Genomic DNA, 19,275 nt, shown 5'->3' on the forward strand with positions numbered 1-19,275 from the left:
TAAAATTAAATTAAATGAATCCTTTGTTTAATCCTCCATTATTTCTTCCGTCTTTCTCGCCACGCTCACAAAATATTAATTAATTAAAAATAATCATAATAAAACAGTAAGTTAAGTTGCAGTGTACAACTATGACTGGCAGGTGGCGCTGTTGCGTCATACTATGCCATCGCCTCGCTACTATGTTGATAATGGAGTTGAAGACTCTGGCCGTTTATCCAGAGGACATGTTTAGAAACGAATAGATGTCTTGTATTTGTGAACATAATTTCACTTCATATAAAGAACGAGAAAATAATCATTGTCAGACACATGTTACTTTCATTATGTTTTTTATTCCCATAAAACCATGTCAAAAATATCAAATTAGTATCTAGAATCTGAGAATGTATTGTATTTTCCCCTCAAATATGCTTTATTTGTTTGTCAAAAAAGTTGATCTTTTTGAAACAATAAATAATAATATAACAATAACGACATAAAAATAAGAATTTAATATAAATATAAAACAATAATACACTGAATAATTGTCGTCCCTCTGCAGCAGTATGACCAAACTTTTCTTTAAAGGGCCACATATCTTGTATCTTTTAAAATGTATTATTTAAAAAAATGCATCTTTAACATTATATCGTTAAATAATATAGTTTAGAATGAAGACAGCCTGGTCGACAGCTATATACCATTGAAGTCACTTACTGCTTACTTACTCCCTTAATTTCTGAAAGTATCAAAAAATTATGGAAATAATCATAATTCATTTTGTGTTGAATATAGTATGAACTATATTGACATGACTTAATTGGATTTGATAAGAGAACACAAATAACACATACTGATTAAAGTATTATAAAGAAGCTGCTCTAGAGTAGACAAAACTATTCCCTGCTTGCTCCTGATGATAAGGTTCCGGGGTTGAGTCAGTACTTGGGTGACTTAGGTCAGTCTGTCAAACTGAGCCTGAGAAACTTGGGTGTTGTATTTGATAAAGACATGTCTCTTGTTCAACACTGTAGAAAACTGACCAGAAACTGTTTCCTTCAACTGAGAAAAATCTCTAAACTTAGGAAAATGTTGTCGGAACATGATCTGGAGATTATAATCCATGCGTTTGTTTCTTCTCGTCTGGACTATTGTAACAGTTTGTTTTCATGTCTTAACAAGAAGGAGCTGTCTCGTCTGCAGTTGATTCAGAACTCTGCAGCGAGAATTCTGACCCACTCAAGTAGGAGAACTCACATTTCTCCGATCCTTAAAACTCTTCACTGGCTTCCAGTTTCTGTCAGGATCAATTTTAAAATTCTGGTTCTTACTTTCAGAGCTATTCATGGTCAGACTCCTCCTTACATCAGTGATCTGATCCTGACTTACACCCCAGCTCGGGCTCTGAGGTCTGTGGATCAGAATCTACTGATGGTTCCTGAACACGCTTCAGGACCAGAGGAGAGAAATCTTTTCAGGCTGTTGCTCCTAAGCTTTGGAACAATCTTCCTCTCTCTTTACGCTTGATGGAGTCTACTGACTCCTTTAAGAAACATCTTAAGACGTTTCTATTTGTTCAGGCTTTTCCTTGATTTTCTGGAACTCCTGTGTTGTTCTCAGTATTATCTTGATCTTTAAGGTATATACTTTTTTGAGTATTGTTTTGATTGTTTAAGCGCTTTGTGACCCTGGTCTGGAAAAGCGCTATATAAATAAATATTACTTACTTACTTACTTACTTACTGCTCTGCCTGTCCCATGTCTTGCTCAAAGGCCATTTTTAACCCCTTACATAAATCGAATCGAACCCTTGACTTCTGTCATGTATTCCTTTTGATTCGCCAACTGAGAATCATCAGATCTTTTATTACGTTCTGTGTTTAATTGCGTTTTCAAAATGAATGATCCCGGAACAGACACTGCGACAAAAACCTCCGGTCGTAAAAAAAAACCCTTAAATCCCTCGATGAACATAAAAGATGGTGACTTGCTTTGTAATTAATGCTAACGGGAGGTTTAAGTTATAAGCTTTAGAAGAGAATCCATATTTTAATTAAACACTTTTTTTCCAGGTTATTAATGACTTTCCGGGAGCGATTCGTATCCACCTTCTGCATCGGTAGCGTCAATAAAACAGGGTATAATCTGTATTTTTCACGCTGTTCAACTATGTGAACTATCCCGGGAGCCGCTATTATTAGCCGCTCATTTGTTGCCTTTCCTTTTGCCGATGGACACAGTTGTCTCCCGCCACCAGCCGTGATTACACCGGACCACCTGCTGCCTCGTGTTGAGAGTTCAGTTGTTACTTCATGCGTCTCCTCCTCTGACTTATACAACACCAGCTCTCTGGAGGAGATAACGTGTCGTGATCTGAGCCAGGTTCTGATAAGGGATTCCCAGACAGTTCGAAGACCACCTGCCCCATTCCGTCCCTGACCTCATCCCTTTCCCGTCCTTTTTTCCATTGGATAATCCGAGAAGTGTAAACTGTGGACGTCACGGTTTAAATGTCGCCCACGTGGGGAACAATTAGCGTTTAATCAAGTCGGGGAAGGGAAGAATGTTATAATTACATTCCGGAAAAAGTGGAGCCAAGACAAGTCGTGAGCTGTAAATCTTTCAGCTCAGCCGAAGGGAGAGGTGCTTTGTGACGCCTTGGGCTTTTGTCCGCAGACTAAACGGAAAAATAATATAGGCACTGATGTGAACTCTATTTTTAAGTCGCTACTTTGGCATGGAGGGTTGTTTACTAGTGTAGGTTTATTTGAAGTGAAGGACGTTCACAACGATGGGAAAGAGAGTGTCTCTTGAAAGATATCGGACTTCTTTAAAATACTTTTCCAGGTCAAATTGAAAATTGAGTTTAAAATATTTATCTTAATTAAAATCTTAATTCATTAAAATTAGTGCTCAGTAGGGGAAAGCGTCCTACTTTGAATAGATAATTTCCGCTAATTGTATTTTATACAGAATATTGTTGTTCTACATTTAACGCTCATTTAATGCTCATCCTATAGGTTGTTCAATTCAACATACATGAAAAAATAGGTATCTGGCGATACGACACCTTTCACAATACGGAGGCTAAGGTACGATATTTTGTGGTACTGTAGGAACAAGGATATATGTGTAGTATTGTTGAGTATTTTTCTCTGGTGTTACAGAATTTACAGACCACATGACTCTTGATGAAGTCGTAACTGCTTTCATTTGTTTTGAAACCAAAATATGTCCAAATATTGGCTATAAAGCTGCTGGAGTCAACTGTATCCTCTAGTCCTCAGTCATTGCCAGGAGCTCAAGGGATTTCAATGTTCATTTAGCTGTGGAGGACGTAATGACTGCTGCCATCTAGTGACCAAGTTTTAATTGGAACAGAAAAATGAGAGAAAGAAAAGTTAGTCTTCATAAGTGATCCAATATCGATACAGTATCATTGAAAAGAACATTGTGATATATCGCCATTTCAATATTTTCTAAAATTCCTACAAATGCTGCGAGTACTAGAGTTGTCGGAACATTCGTGATCCTGATTTAGTAAGATAAAGTAAACAATCTTCGCTAGCAACCCTGGTACCACATGGAATGTGTATCACATCACATTTGTCACCAAAATTCTGGACCATTGTCGCCATTCTCCTAGGGGCCACATGGGGCCCTCCAACCTTATCTATGCGGCTTGCCTGAGTTCAAAATAATACTATAAATATGAAATTAAATAAAATAAAATTATATTAAACGTTGTCGATGGCTATCTAACAATTGTATTACTAGTAAAGCTATACATGTAACTGGCTAAGGATTAATAATTAATTAATTAATTAATTAATTATTAATTTCTTTGGGGTTTTTAATTGGTTATGTTTTTAAATTTTAAGAAAATTAAGAGCTTTGCTCGCACAGTTTAAAATGGAATTTATATTACATTGTCCAGAACACCACTAACTTGTAATAACTTCCTGATTATCCACGATTTCTGAAAGTTTAATTAAAATAATTATATTAATTTCATAATTTTGAGTTAGAATATATTTTGAAAACATCGAAAAGCTGATTTAAACATAGCATCCATGATAGAGGTTGAACAAATACTTTTAGTTAAACAGACAATACAGAAAATTTAACAAGTTTATTTCTGACTCCGTCCACTTTTTTAAGACCAGTCTAATTGCATTGTCGTGAAAGCAGAAGTGTCCCCAGGCTACCACAAACTTTACTGCCATTAGGCAAATAAGATGGTAACTGTGTGGGTCGCCTTGGCAACGTGGTTTATTAGGAGCCACATTATAATAATAGTTATATAGAGTACCAGCTGAAATACTTGACATTCTTCCGGTATAAAAGAAATACATTTGGAAATTAAACAACCCAAGAAGCCGAGGAGAGGAGAGAGAAGTACAGGTCTTTAAGTGTTTTATAACTGCACAAAGGATCTTAAATCATAGAAATAATACTGATTTAATATGGATTTAATATGGTTAAAACTTTATTGAAATTGGATTGAATTCTTAAGATGATCTTCTGCTCCCCCTTGAACCTTCTTTCCTTTATATATATATATATATATATACTGTATATTAGGATTTTTTTTTACCCCTTTTTATAAAACATATTCAATCTCCGGCTACAAAAAGTATAACTTTTGGTTTGCAGCCAACTGAGAATCATCAGCTCTATTATCATGTTTTGATTTTATCGTGTTTTCAAAATGAATGGTCCCGGAGCAGACGCTTGCGGCAGCTGAAAACTTCCCGTCGTGAAAATCCTCAAATCCCTCGATGAACTTAAAAGATTGTGACTTGCTTTGTGACAGGATCAATTTTTTATCTCCTCGTCTTTTTCCCTCAGTAGCTATCACATGTTTTATGTGGTTCGGGTTAAAGCTCTAGGAATCAGGAATTGTCTTGACCAGACCCGGTGAAGTTTCCGAGATAACAGGAAAGACTTTGGACGAGATTCTTCCAAAGATGAAAAGTAGGTGTTGCTTTGTGAGAAGCGCAACAAATGTGTGTCTGAGCATCTGCTGTGAATCTGAAATAGTTCCTGGTCTTTATCCTTAGAAAGGAATGAGGAGTGCCTGAGGGTCGTGGAGAGAGGTGGGGAGGGGGGGTCTGAGAAGACTTGTTGGAGAAGAAAATAGACTCTTCCATCTGTCGCTGAACCTGCCCTGTTGCTGACCCAGACTCCAGGGACCCCGGGCACCCCTTCGGTTGGTCACATGGTGGAGGGAAGAACTTAAAAAAGCAGGGGCAGCCCACTCTAGACCTCAGTCTTTTCCTCCTGTGCATCGGACCACCACTGAAAAAAAACAACCTCCGAGGTACCATCATGTCGGACACTGAGGAGATCGTGGAGGAGGAATACGAAGAAGAAGAGGAGGCGGGAGAAGAAGAATACGAAGAAGAGCAAGAGGAGGAGGTCGAGGAGGAAAGAGAAGAGCCGTCAGAAGAGGAAGAGTCCAAACCCCGACCCAGGACCACTTATCTTCCCAACATCGCTCCACCCAAACTCCCCGACGGCGAGAAGGTGGACTTCGACGACCTCCACCGCAAGAGGGTGGAGAAGGACTTCAACGACCTTCAGACGCTGATAGAGCTGCACTTCACCAACCGGCAGAAGGAGGAGGAGGAGCTGTTGGCCCTCAGGAGCCGCATAGAACGCCGGCGCTCCGACAGGGCCGAGCAGCAGAGGGTTCGCGCCGAGGAAGACCGCGAGCGCCAGACCCGGATGGTCGAGGAGAGGACCCGGCGCGAGGAGGAGGCGGCCAAGATCAAAGCGGAGGAGGAGGCCAAGAAGAAGAAGATCTTCACCAACAAGTCCTTCGGCGGATACCTGCAGAAGGTGGACCAGAGGAAGGGGAAGAAGCTGACGGCGCGGGAGGAGAAGAAGAAAGCGCTGCTGGAGCGTCGCAAGCCCCTGAACATCGACCACCTGAACCAGGAGAAGCTGGCGGAGAAGGCCCAGGACCTGTGGGAGTGGCTCCATCAGCTGCACGCCGAGAAGTTCGAGCTGGCCGAGAAGCTCAAGAGGCAGAAGTACGACATCCACGTGCTCCGGAACCGCGTCAACGACCACCAGAGGGGCTCCAAGGCGGCCAAGACCACCCGCGGGGCCAAGGGCAAGTCCGGCTCCTGGAAGTGAAGAAACATAAAAGTGTTTTTGTTTTTTTTGGGGACTTTTGAGGCTTTTGAACTCAACTTGTGTCATAATAACCTGAGAAAAAAACTTCTTCTCAAAGTGCACATTCAATTTGTATCAAACGTGTCATTAAACGTGTTATTGTGATGTTATTAAATTGGTGGAGTCGTTCTAAATCCTCCACCGGGATGGCTTGTTGGTGTCGATTGATTCGCTTCAACACAATGCAGAGATTTGTTGTGACGCAGATTCAAGGGGTTGTGAGTCAGTGTGTTCGACGGTGGACACGACAGGTGTTGAGCAGCTGAATGAGTCTAAATTAGGAGGCAGTGTTTAAAACACAGAAAACACACATGTAAAAAAACGCACTCATGGGTTTTTCCTCAACTAAGAATGACTTATATTAATAATTAATAGAATATTTATAGTAAAAATGAGTCTAAATAGCTAGAAAATGTAAGTTAGTAAGTAATTAAAATCATAGTCATATTACTAGAATACAATGTCCAATACTATGAGTTAAATGCGTATTCTGAATCGGGAAAAAAAAAGTATTTATTTATCGAAAGCATTTCACAAATAAAATTGTCACCAAAAATGTAAATGTCCTCAGCAACAATAGTGCCTGTAATAGTTATGTTTAAATATACAGATATTACTTTAACAAAATACAATAAAATATCTCTTCAAACTAATCCTAATAAAATGAGGTAGTAAATACTTCGAAGAAAAACTCTCCCGTGTCAATTATGTAAGAATTTAAATGAATCCTAAAAACATTTGAATTACCTGTAAACACAATGATGAGAGTTAATTATCAATATTTAGTTATTCCTCAAAATAAAGTCTCTTTATATAGTAAATGTAAAAAATATTAATAATCCCTCTCACGAAAACCAAAGCCTAGTCATTTCAGCTTGATTGTATTTTGCGGTAAAAAGATCGTCTCGATCTACGCCAATAAAGAACGATGGACAAATTAATGAAAAGTATTGACCTTTTCGCAAAGGATTTTGGCCCCTGTTTGATTGAGTTTAAACCCCTGGACTTTATTGCGTAATTTAAAAAAAATATTCAAGATTATTTATTCATTCTCTACAAATAATTATACACCTTTAAACAGAAAAACGACACTCATGATCTTAAGTCTTTTATCTGTTCAAGATAAACGTTCAGTTACACATTATATCCATCGTGGGGCGCTAAAGTACCGACAATCTCCCTCTCTTCTTGCGTTAAACGTGGTGTTTCTATATTTGTATCTACTGAAAAAACATTCTGAACTTAACGTAATCATTGTTAACCGAGTTTAAGGTAAGTGATGGCAAGTCAGGGGCCACCGCCGGAGACATTCCTTCACCCCGCGGCGTGTGATTTCTTCTTGGCTTGACTTTCGATTGTGGTTCTTTCAGGGCCTGTGACGAGTCATTAAATAACCCTTCAGATAAGACTGTAGCCTTCAAGTTGCCATGGAGACAGCAGGGGGAGACGGGGTCTTTATACCAACCCCCTGTTGGTTTCAAACTCCAACACTCACCACCATGGTTTGCCATCGTGCCTGGGGGTCCAAAACTTTCTTTGAGGACTTCATGGGTTTCCTCCGGGTACTCAAGTTACCCCCCGATAGTTTGAAAGGACGCACAGTTTAAATGAGGACTTTAAAGCACAGCGAGGGGACCACAGGTGTAGACAAGTATTGAATTATATGTCGTAAAAAATATTTTTAAGTTGTTGATATTTTAGGGCAATCAAAGTAAGAACCCTATAATGGTGGAAATTAGTGCGTTCACCTCATGTGCTCCTTCTCTGGCTCTTTCACCGCGCACAGAGAGGGGATTGAAGTCAAGTTTGATTGACACATTAATACTCTGTGTTTTAACAGTCTGATTCGATGGATGGCTAAATTGCCTTGTTTTTTTCTGCCTGTGTGAAGATGTGATTGAGTTGCTGTCATTGGGAGTGTGAAATGTTGTTTAAAAAAGGTTCCAGGAAATAAAACTTGAAAAATCACTTCAATCTCTTTAAGAGGTTTTTTTTTAAAAAGAGCAGTGAAAGAACATTTCTTATGCCTTTTAATGTTTTGATTCCCTCTGGTAAAATTTAATCCATTTCCTGTTTCCATTCCCATCGCTGTGTGACCCTGGCCTAGAAAGTCGCTTTACAAATAACCATTACTCACTTACTTACTTACTTACTTACTTACTTACTTACTTACTTACTTACTCTTTGTTTTAGCAGTTGTCCGGGGCCTTTCAAGACAGTATGTACTCCTAATGACGCACAGAAATCTGCCAATCATCGAACACCTCTTATGCGACAGTCTTCCCTTAGACCGGCGTCGGCTCGTTTACAGCATTGTCTGGTGTGACTGACTTCCCTCGCTTACTCATTCTTTTCTTGTAAAATTGGATTTGTGATTTTCTGAACACTCTTTCTGTGAGGGCTTTTAGTAACTCATTTTTGGTGAGTTTTATTTTGATCACAGACCTTCATTTTGTTATTTTATTTAAGTGGTTTGTGCATCTGTCAGTTCTGGACATTCTTTTTTAGTTATGTCCGTATTTATTGAGATTGGATTCTGCTGCCATCCTGTGGACATTTGTAAGTAGTGTGTTGTGAGTTAACTGAACTGTAAATTTTAATTAAATTGTATATTTGATCGTATGAAAAATACTGTCTTCCACTCCTTATCCATATTCTTTTTCACTGAACACAATATTTCCTTTGTAATTAAATATGTTTAGGCATGTTTATTTTTATTGATGTAACATAACTATACTTATCATATGGACATTTATGTGAACATCATGTTCAATTCGATTTTATTAAAATTGTAAAATTATAACAACGTTATCTGAAGACAGTTTAAATGAAACTATATAAGAGAAGAGGAAACCAGGTCCCAGTGAGTCAAAATGATTCACAGTGGTGAAGAAACCTTGAGTAGAACCAGACTCAAGGTGAACAGTTTCCTGCTGTGACCGCCTGGGAGGGAAAAGATTGACAGGAGGATGGAGAAAGAGTGAGTACGAGTGGAGGGACAGGGTGAATCAATACATCGATATATTGCATTTTTTTTGTGTGTTGATACTGGTTTATATTCAATAGCATTGTATAGATTTATTTTCTTTATAAATTTAATTAAATAAATAATTTATACGCTTTCAACATTTTATTTTTTATTATACATATTTTATGGTTTCTATTTTAATGTAGAAAGTAAATGTAAAGTATGTTGAGGAGGAGACTATAAATATAATAATAATATTTTTTTTGTACAATTCACTATACTCACAGCAGTTGATCACATTTCTGTTGCGATTAAACTTCCGAGATGGCTGAGGACGAGAGGATACAGTAGACTCAAGAGCCATGTGGTCTGTTAATTCAGCAACACCAGAGTAAAGTACTCAGACAATACTACAAATATCCTTGTTTCACTGTATCATTAAAAATCATATAGGCAGATTCTTGCCAGCACACACCCCTACTTAACAGCTGTACTCTTTATGTGTGTATAATATAACATGTGTCACATGATTGTAATCGTTATGTGTCCAGATGTTCCAAATGCATCGGACTCCAGCGCTGGCAAGATCGGAAGCTTGGTTTTCAGAGGACATACTTAAGTTGTCAAGCACTAATTAAAAGCCATAAAATTGTTTTATCATAGTTATTTTCTACTTGCAATTTTCCACAGGCTTGTTTTATGTAATAAAATTACACACACTCCCATTGAGAGAGAAGTCACACAGCCTTTAGCCTGCAGATAAATTAAACCCCCCCAGGAGACCAGCCTGTTTGGGCTTCTCTCCAGCCTCCTTTAAATTGAAGTGGGAGTTAATAGCAAAGAAAGATATGAAGGAGATTTAGGTGATATGACAGGACATCCATCCCCTCAGCAACACTCTCTCTGTGTGTAAAGCTGGAACCCTTTAGGCTCCTTAAGAATGTAATGTTGCTATACATCCTCCTGCTGCTGCTTCACAGCTGCTCTCTGCAGGAATGTTGCTGGTTCTGAGCAATAACCGCCGTGAGCTGTGGGTGCACCTCGTGCATCATCTTCCTCTGTACCCACAATGCATCCAAGTGAAGGGTGTTAGCAGCGAGACCTGGTTTACTCTTTGTAAAGAAGTTTCTGTAACATGATCAGATGAGTTTGGTTGGTTTAAAATCCGTTTTATATAATGGTCAGCCCATAAAACAAGTAGAGATTGATACTTGACCGTATGTACACTTGTATGTACGTATGTAAACTCATGGCCTGCAGGCAAAATAAGCCCCCCCAAATTGATTTGGTGCGGCCCGCTAGATGGTTGACTCAAAACAAGTGATACTGTTTAAAGATGCCAGCGTTTAAGATAAGATACAAAAAATAAATCATTTATATCAACAATCATACAGAGATTTAAAAGTCAAACCTAGTGATGTACTGATGAGGCTTCATGAAACAGTTGAACATGACACAGTGTCTTGAAAGACCACTAGATGGCGCTCTCAGTTAAAAAAAAAAATGTAAGTAAGTAATTTGTATTTATATAGCGCTTTTCTAGACCAGGGTCACAAAGCACTTAAACAATCAAAACAATACTCAATAAAATATATACTTTAAAGGTCAAGATAATACTGAGAACAACACAGGAGTTCCAAAAAAATCAAGGAAAAGCCTGCACAAATAAAAATGTCTTAAGATGGTAGATCAGAGCCAAAGATTATCAAGCAGAGAGCGACATCTAGTGGTCTTTCAAAATGAAGACACTGTATCGTGATACCTCATTAGCTGTTTCATGAAGCCTCATCAACTCTTCAAAGAATAAATAGACAATATCCAAATCCGACCCTAAATTCGTAAACGTTCCATTCATTAAATTTAGAATTGAAAGACTGAGTAACTGAGTGTATCAGAAGAAGGTTTGTAGGTTAGTTTCTCCGCTCAGGGAGAGAGTTTGTTTGAAAAACACTCCGATACTTCACCGCCCACTGAGAAGTCGCTCAAACCTGTGGTGAGGATACAGGTCAGAGCTGTTACTCACCGACAAAGCGGAGGCGTAGAGGCTATTCATTCAGACCGACGCGACCCGATATATTTATTGAAAATAACCGAGTCTGCGATCTGCTGTACCCAATAGAACGTGCGCTGTTGAACTCTCAATCATTGCTGACTTTTTGACCGATGTTTTTTTTAGACATAAATACTTCAAACTCAATCAGACAAGGGGCCGAAATCCTCTGACATTCCTATTTAGATTATTGATGGAGGGTCAGTCTATATTTATCTCTCCAACATAAGGTTCTCATTTTTTTTTCCAAACGTAGAATTTTTTCACCAACGTTGTTCAACATTGAACATCTAATTGGATTTTGATACAACCAATCTTTTTTTTTTTTTATATTATTCTGATTCTAAAGATTAAAATAAGTATTGGCATATTAATACATACATTTCTGTGTGTATTAATTCCCCTTTTCCTGTCCTGATCCTGTCTTTGTCTCTGTTTTAATCCATACAAAACTACCTTTGCATAAAAATATTTTTTCCATTTTTCTTTCCATTATATTTGCAACTTCTTTCCCTTGACTTGATGGAATGCATGGATCTGTTTGAATTCAGTCTATATGTCTGTTATCTTGTTTCCCCCTCTTTGCTTCCCAAATATTTTTCCAGATGCTCCTCTGCTTGAAGGTCCATCACAACGTGGTCCCCAGGGACACCCCTGCATTAACACTAATGTCTTCTGGCTTTTACAAATACACTGTTTCACATCACATATTTACTTGTTCTGGTATAGTTAAAAGGAGTCTATGTGTTTATTTCTTGATCTATATTTGTTTGGTTGAGTGAACTGAAGGTTATTTTGAACCCGATAGCTGTCTTAGCTAGTTGGTGACAGAGCTTGCAACAGTCGTAATTGAAATGATCCACCCTGTAACACTTCTTCACATTCTAAGGTGTGTTGATCTTCATTATATAACAACCCTGAAAGTGGTGTCCCAAACTTCTGCACTTACACCTAATATTTTGAGTGCACAAGTGCGTCCCAATGAGTGGTGGGCGAAAATGTAGTAAGTCCAGACCAGGGTCACAAAGCGCTTAAACAATCAAAACAATATTCAATAAAGTATATATTTTAAAGGTCAAGATAAAACTGATAACATAACAGGAGTTCCAGAAAATCAAGGAAAAACCTGAACAAATAGAAACGTCTTAAGATGTTTCTTAAAGGCCGTTTGACGCACTCAAACGGCCGGGAAATTAGTGTGGATCGATGGACACTTTCCACCCTTAACGGCCGCCATCTTAGTGACGGTAGATGGCGCTAAACGGAAGCTACGTCACTGACGACGTGTCTTTGGAGCAGATACTGGCGTAAATGTCCGACCGGTTGCAATCAGCGTTAAAAAGTAGTAGAAGAAGCTGTCGAGTCATTTCAGGTAAGTGTGTAGCGACAGTACACTGTACACTGGGAAAGTACGTGCACTGTCCTCCTTTAAGAAACATCTTAAGACGTTTTCATTTGTTCAGGCTTTTCCTTGATTTTCTAGAACTCCTGTTGTGTTATCAGTTTGGAGAAGTACGTGATTTGGGACACAGTCCCCTACTTCTCTAAAAATGAAGGACATTTTAATTTAAATGAAAACATTGGACTTTTGGAAATACATTTTTGTCTCAAGGTGAGAATGTATTGTTGGTTAGGGGGTTGTAAAGATTTACAACGTTATATGAGTTTTAGATTAGAGGTGGGGAAACATTTTTTGGAAGTTCATATATGTCTTACATAAAAAACATGTGCTGGGTCTCAAATCGCATACTTCTCTTAGTGCACTGGAGGTTAGTATGCATCAGGATAGTGTACGTACTAACTAGTACACAAATTCTTGACAGATAGTATGTCTCAAATCAAACACTGCTGCTACACACTAACAGGAAATGATGCGACAGCTTCTTCTTCTACTACTATTTAAGGATGATTTCAACCAGCTGTACGAACACTATCACTGACACCTTCTGGCAGCACGTTTGGATCAAGAAAAAAAAGAAACAAAATATTTGTGAGATATTTACGCCGGTATCAGCACCGAAGATGTCATCCTCCTACTGCTGCTGAAAATGCACCCGTAAGTATATGCATATATATATATATATACGGTTTGGTTTCGATGGCGGACGTTTAGGGTAGAAAGTGTCCAACGATCCATACTCAGTTTTATGGGCGTTTTAGTACGCCAATTAAGTGTGCACTACATTTCACATACTAAGAATTGAGACACACTTATGCACTAAAATAACTTTAGTTTAATTACGCAAGTGTGCGATTTGAGACCTCGATTTGATTTCTTATTTGAATTGTGAATGGCTCTGGTTCTTCTTCTGTACTGAATGTATCTCAGAGAAAATAAGGATTTCTTCCGCCACATCATCCGTCTTCACCAATTAATCCCCGGGAATTCCAGTAAAGCCAGCGACCGAGATGTCACCGCCTGATATGTGGCTCCATTTATATTCAAGCTCACATCCTCCCCGGCTCTCTCTCCGGGAACTTGTCCACCTCTGCCCACCACGTAGATTTACGGAGAAGCCGGAACGTTCCATTGACTCACTGCCCTCCCGTCAGAGCCTGTTATTAGCACTTATCGTTTCTGTCGCCTCCACTTTTGTTTGAATCTACAGAGGGAACTATTGTCTCCCGATGCAAAACTACCCCTTAAATGCTATTCCGGGAGTCGTTCTTAGACTCCCAGGAGGAGCAGCTGTTGTGGAAAAAAAAAAAGAAACACCATAATAGCTTGCGTTAATAGAGGTGTGAGGGAAGGATCTGGATAATATTGAAGCTGAATAATTGATGTTGTTCAATTGTTTCAGCTCCTCACAGAGAAGTCTTTCTTTGAAATCATACCTAAAAAATGCATTTACAAATATAAACATTAAATTAAACATTAAATTAAATATCAACATATTTGTGTCGATCGTAAAAGCCTCTATTTTAATATATATATCCTAATTATGCCTCATTAGGTCAGAAAAAAAAGACGTAGGATTAACTACGTTTACTTTCATCGAGAGCCATAGAAAACGTCTATTCTTGGGAACATCAGAGTGACCTTGTGTCAGACTCAGTACATTAAGCCTGAATATCTTTTGTTGGCTCGCTCTACCTAAAAGCTTCAGCTGTACGTTACAAGTGGATGTTTTTTTCACACCGGGACTCACTTATAGCACATTTGCCCATATGATATAATCAATTAAGCACTTGGACATACATTTTTAGATTTTCGTTGGTTGTCATTTAGTCTTTTTCTTTTCTTTTTTAAAAAAAGGTTAGTTACTTTTAAGATGTTTAAGAAGCCTAAGAGAAGTTTGGAGGCTCACACGACTAGTCAATAGTATGTATTGTCTTTATTTTGATACTAGGTGTTTGTCCCACTTGGTCCTTATTTTTCCCAGTTTGTTCAGGACCCGTGCACCTGTTGCTGTGCCTCGACTGCTCCCTTACTGAGAAAAATCTCTAAACTTAGGAAAATGTTGTCGGAACATGATCTGGAACTCGTAATCCATGCGTTTGTTTCTTCTCGCCTGGACTATTGTAACAGTTTGTTTTCATGTCTTAACAAGAAGGATCTGTCTCGTCTGCAGTTGATTCAGAACTCTGCAGCAAGAATTCTGACCGCTCTAGTAGAAGAACTCACATTTCTCCGATCCTTAAAACTCTTCACTGGCTTCCAGTTTCTTTCAGGATCAACTTTAAAATTCTGGTTCTTACTTTCAGAGCTATTCATTGTCAGGCTCCTCCTTACATTACTGATCTGATCCAGCCTTACACTCCAGCTCGGGCTCTGAGGTCTGTGGATCAGAATCTACTTATGGTTCCTCGCACACGGTTCAGGACCAGAGTAGAGAAATCTTTTCAGGCTGTTGCTCCTAAGCTTTGGAACGATTTTCCTCTCTCTTTGCGCTTGATGGAGTCTACTGACTACTTTAAGAAACATCTTAAGACGTTTCTATTTGTTCAGGCTTTTCCTTGATTTTCTGGAACTCCTGTTGTGTTATCAGTTTTATCTTGATCTTTAAAATATATAGTTTATTGATTATTGTTTTGATTGTTTAAGCGCTTTGTGACCCTGGTCTGGAAAAGTGCTATACAAATAAAAATGACTTACTTAAATTACTTACTTACTAGTTAATTCAACATCTACAGAGCTTAAAGCCTTTTCTCGCCCAGCAACAGGTGCCAGATTGTAACCTTCGGTTTGCGTTACGCCACAGCTGAATTCTCCCTGTTTTTTGGATGACCTTTTTGTCGTTCTATGCGTATTTAATCTTGTTGAGGATTTTTGTCGTCTTGTTCAGTGTGTGCGTTTTTCTTTTGTTACTGCTCCATTCAGTCTTTTCAAAAGTATTCACTCCACAGTTTACGTTTTGGACTATAATATGGACACTTGCCATCTTGGACGCAACTTCGTTGAACTTCCGTTTTTTCCTGTTGTTTTAGTTGCTGCTAGTTCATCACGCCATCACGTAAACGTTGTCCCTCCTAGATGTGCAAGCTTGAGGATATCTCAACCATCACCAGCACAACTGTGTCTGCTGGGTTACATCCGACTCGAGAAGATGATGGCCCTATTAAATGGTCACTGGAGGGTAGATACTGTATGTGACCGCTCTCAGATAATCGGTGCCGCTTTACCGCACTTTTCCATTCATTAACCACTCGCCAGCAATTATTCATTGACCATGTGACCCCACTTGGATATTATTACGGTGACCCTTGACTCGTATAACTATAGGTTCCGAGCAGGTGAACCTGACTGGAGTGATGTGTTGGGCACTAGGACTTTTTTGTAGCTTAGTCTTTGTCTCGTTAAGATTATCCAGGTTCTGACCACAGAGCAACAGCTTCAATGGGTAGTCCAAAAACTTTCCTTGTGCTTCTCATCCTATCTCTAAGGGAGAGTCCTACCACCCACCAGATAGAAAAGTATTTGGCAGTTTTTACCTGTGTTCTTGTTCTTACGGTCTCTAACCACCATCTTGACCATAGGTGAGGGTATTGCATTTTGGCTTAGCTCTCTTTTTACCTCCACAAATCGGTGAATCGTCCACAAAACTGCAGACGTCTCCCCAATCCTCATGTCCATTTCACGCTGCATTCTTCCCTCACTCATGAACAAGGACCCGAAATACTAGGATTATTAATATCGCCCAACTTGGAGAGGACACCCCACCTTTTTTTCTGCCTGAAAACCATGGACTCACATTTGGAAATGTTGATTGTCATCCCTGCCATATCACACTTGGTCGCAACTTTATCCAGCTGGAAGCTAAAGGCGAAGCCAATAGGAGCAGGTTATCAGCAAAAAGCAGTGACTTAATCCTAAACCCATCAAACCGGTTCCCCTCGATCACTATAATTCTGTCTGTAAAAGTTATCAACAAATTTTCATATATCAACATATATGTTTATCATAATTATAAAGTTCTGAGCTAAAGTATGTTTATCATAATTATAAACCACATATACTCTTCCTGCCAGGAATGGGAACCTAAAGTCACCCTTGACCTTACGTACCTTGACAAGTATAATAATTCGTCCAATTTAAGATAAAAACGACAACCTACCAACTCTGTGCTTCAGACATGTAAACTCTGTGTTATTCTCTCTCGGTTGTATACAAGTAAAATGTGTGACTTTAAACTAGATTTGATTTTTTTTTTCATTGTTCAAGTAAGTGCAAGCACTAAATCAGAATAAATAATATAAATAAATAAATAAAATGAAAAAATCACATTTTCAGAATTGTTTGTGATAAAAAAAATAAAAATAATCTTTTTTGAAATCTTTTCTTTTGTCATCAGCTTGTTTTTGTTACTTGGATAATGACTCATATTGTGAAAGTCGTCACTGTAACTCCGGATAAATACGGACCAAATAAGCATTCCGGAATGACAAGGCTTTAATTACAGGGATTAGACTTAAATGCTCTGGCAACTTAAAATACAGCTGCACTATAAATAAAGCATTAACAACCCGTGGAGCTCCTCATGATTATGTGTGAAACACAAAGTCACTTTCTTTTTTACTCAAAGGTAAATAAACAAGCATCACAAAATGCTCTTTTCATATATTATTTATACTTAAAAAATGGATGGCTGTGAGCTTTGACCTTCACTTCCTGTTGATCAGTTGCTGATAAGCTGCATGGGTTTACCTTACACAAGCTAACATGTTGTTCATGCTACTGTGTGAAGTAAACATTAGCCATTTGTCTACAAGAACTTCAGATCCACGTATTTTCTAATCATTTAATCGAAACATTTTGTTAGCAGTTGCCATCATAACAACATGTTGGTGGTTTATATGAAAATGTTTACACAATTAATGCTGTATTTACAACATAATTTGCTCCCAGTATGTGATGCTCAATCAACAATCCACTTTGGTTAATATCTTGACTGTTTGTTTTTCTAAAGCCCTGAAGGCATCTGTTCCCACGTGACATTTGTTGAGCCATCCGGGATTTGTGGGAAAACAGATACAAATTATGTTGATTGGGTTTGTTTAAAAGTGTATACGCTGCAAGAATAAATGACATCTTTGTAGGTGTTGTGTGTGGTAACACGGAGGCTTGTTATTTTAGTTATGGTTTAAATGCCATCATTTCTCTCCTAATGAAATACTAATAAAAAAGGTTTTCTGGTGAAAAGAAGTGCCTAAATGTCATTTTACAAATGTCTTACAGAGCTGAAAGGAACAACTGTAAATCAGTGTGTACTGATCATAGTGTGGGTTTTTGTTTAGAAACATGGACTAAAATATAAAATAGTTAAAACTCTTGATCTTTCAAATCCAACCCTTAGGTTACTTTTCCTCTCTTCTTCCAAGGAATTTTAATATTTACAATCAACATCCAAATACTCAGCGTTTGTTCATTTTTAAACTTCCGGATAAATACCACCAGCCATTACGTCCTCCGTAGCTCAAAGAAGAATAAAATAACTCAACATCCTGGTCATTACTGGGGATTAGAGGATACATTTGACTTCAAATTTCAGGCAAATTTTGGTTTCAAAACAGATAAAAGCAGTTACGACTTTGTTGAGAGTCATGTGGTCTGTAAAATCTGCAACTCCAGAGTCAAGTATTCGACAATACTAACATATATCCTTGTTTCCCACAGTATCACAATATATATATATATAGATGAATATATTGTATTGCCCGAGTAACTTGATAAGTATCATATCGCCAGATTGTCATCAATACACAACCCTTGTAGTAACCAGACCGAAAAGCAACGCAGATTCCCTGAATTTTGTTGTCATTTTCCCTTGTTTTTTATTTTTATTTGGTGTGAAAAATACAAACTTTTAACCTGTACAAACATTAGTAACAGGTTTCAATAAACACAGAATTGAGTCTAGAAATTATTGTGACAGAAAAGTAAGTTGAACCCCCAATATAATACCGAATTAACATAATTTAGACAATTGAACAGTTAATTACTTGTATATTTTATTTCGTACATTTTGGAATTAACACTGAAATGAAAAGTTTTCAGACAAATTTTCCATCTGTTAATCACCAGCCCTGTTCAAAAACTATGATTAATGGACACGTGTATAGGACGAAAACCTAAGCAATAATAATAATCACATTTTTTACATTCCCACTTTTATTTTGGTTTGATTTTGTTCTTCCACTTCCTGTCCCTCCTTCATTGAGCTTGACCAATCATGCACGTCTGGAACTCATCGGCAATCAACACCCGACAACCTGCTTCCTGAGTCCAGACCAGTCGAAAAAACACAAGATTTCCTGCTTTGGTAAAGTTTTTGCTTCAGTATGGGTTTTATGTTTCTTCCAGTTTGGAGTATATTTTTGTCACTTTGCTTGAGTGCTTTGGTTTCTTGTTGTGAGTGTTTCGGCCTTCCCTTTAAGTGTTCTTTTTCCATCTTCCCCCGGTCGTGTCCTTTCTCTCCTTTCCATTCCCTGCTTTGGAGGGCGTTTTTGTTTTGGATTTTTGCAAGATATGGCACTCTAGGAATTGAAGAAATTGGACACTTGTTGCTGTGTTTATTTGAATGTCTACAGGTTAAAGTTCCACTCATACTTTTGACATTGTCAATAAAGTGTGACCCTTGAAAACAATTCTTGT

General features: G+C 38.2%; 1 protein-coding gene across 1 annotated transcript; it reads left to right on the forward strand.

Annotated features, from left to right (window-relative positions):
- Positions 1-5,279: 5,279 nt before the first annotated feature.
- tnnt2c (troponin T2c, cardiac) lies at positions 5,280-6,198 on the forward strand. Its single transcript, XM_087786565.1, has one exon. The coding sequence runs from the start codon at positions 5,314-5,316 to the stop codon at positions 6,124-6,126; it is 813 nt and encodes a 270-aa protein (XP_087642691.1). The 5' UTR covers positions 5,280-5,313; the 3' UTR covers positions 6,127-6,198.
- Positions 6,199-19,275: the final 13,077 nt, after the last annotated feature.

The sequence above is a fragment of the Callionymus lyra genome, chromosome 3, assembly GCF_982586985.1.
Source record: "Callionymus lyra chromosome 3, fCalLyr1.hap1.1, whole genome shotgun sequence".
NCBI lineage: Eukaryota > Metazoa > Chordata > Actinopteri > Syngnathiformes > Callionymidae > Callionymus > Callionymus lyra.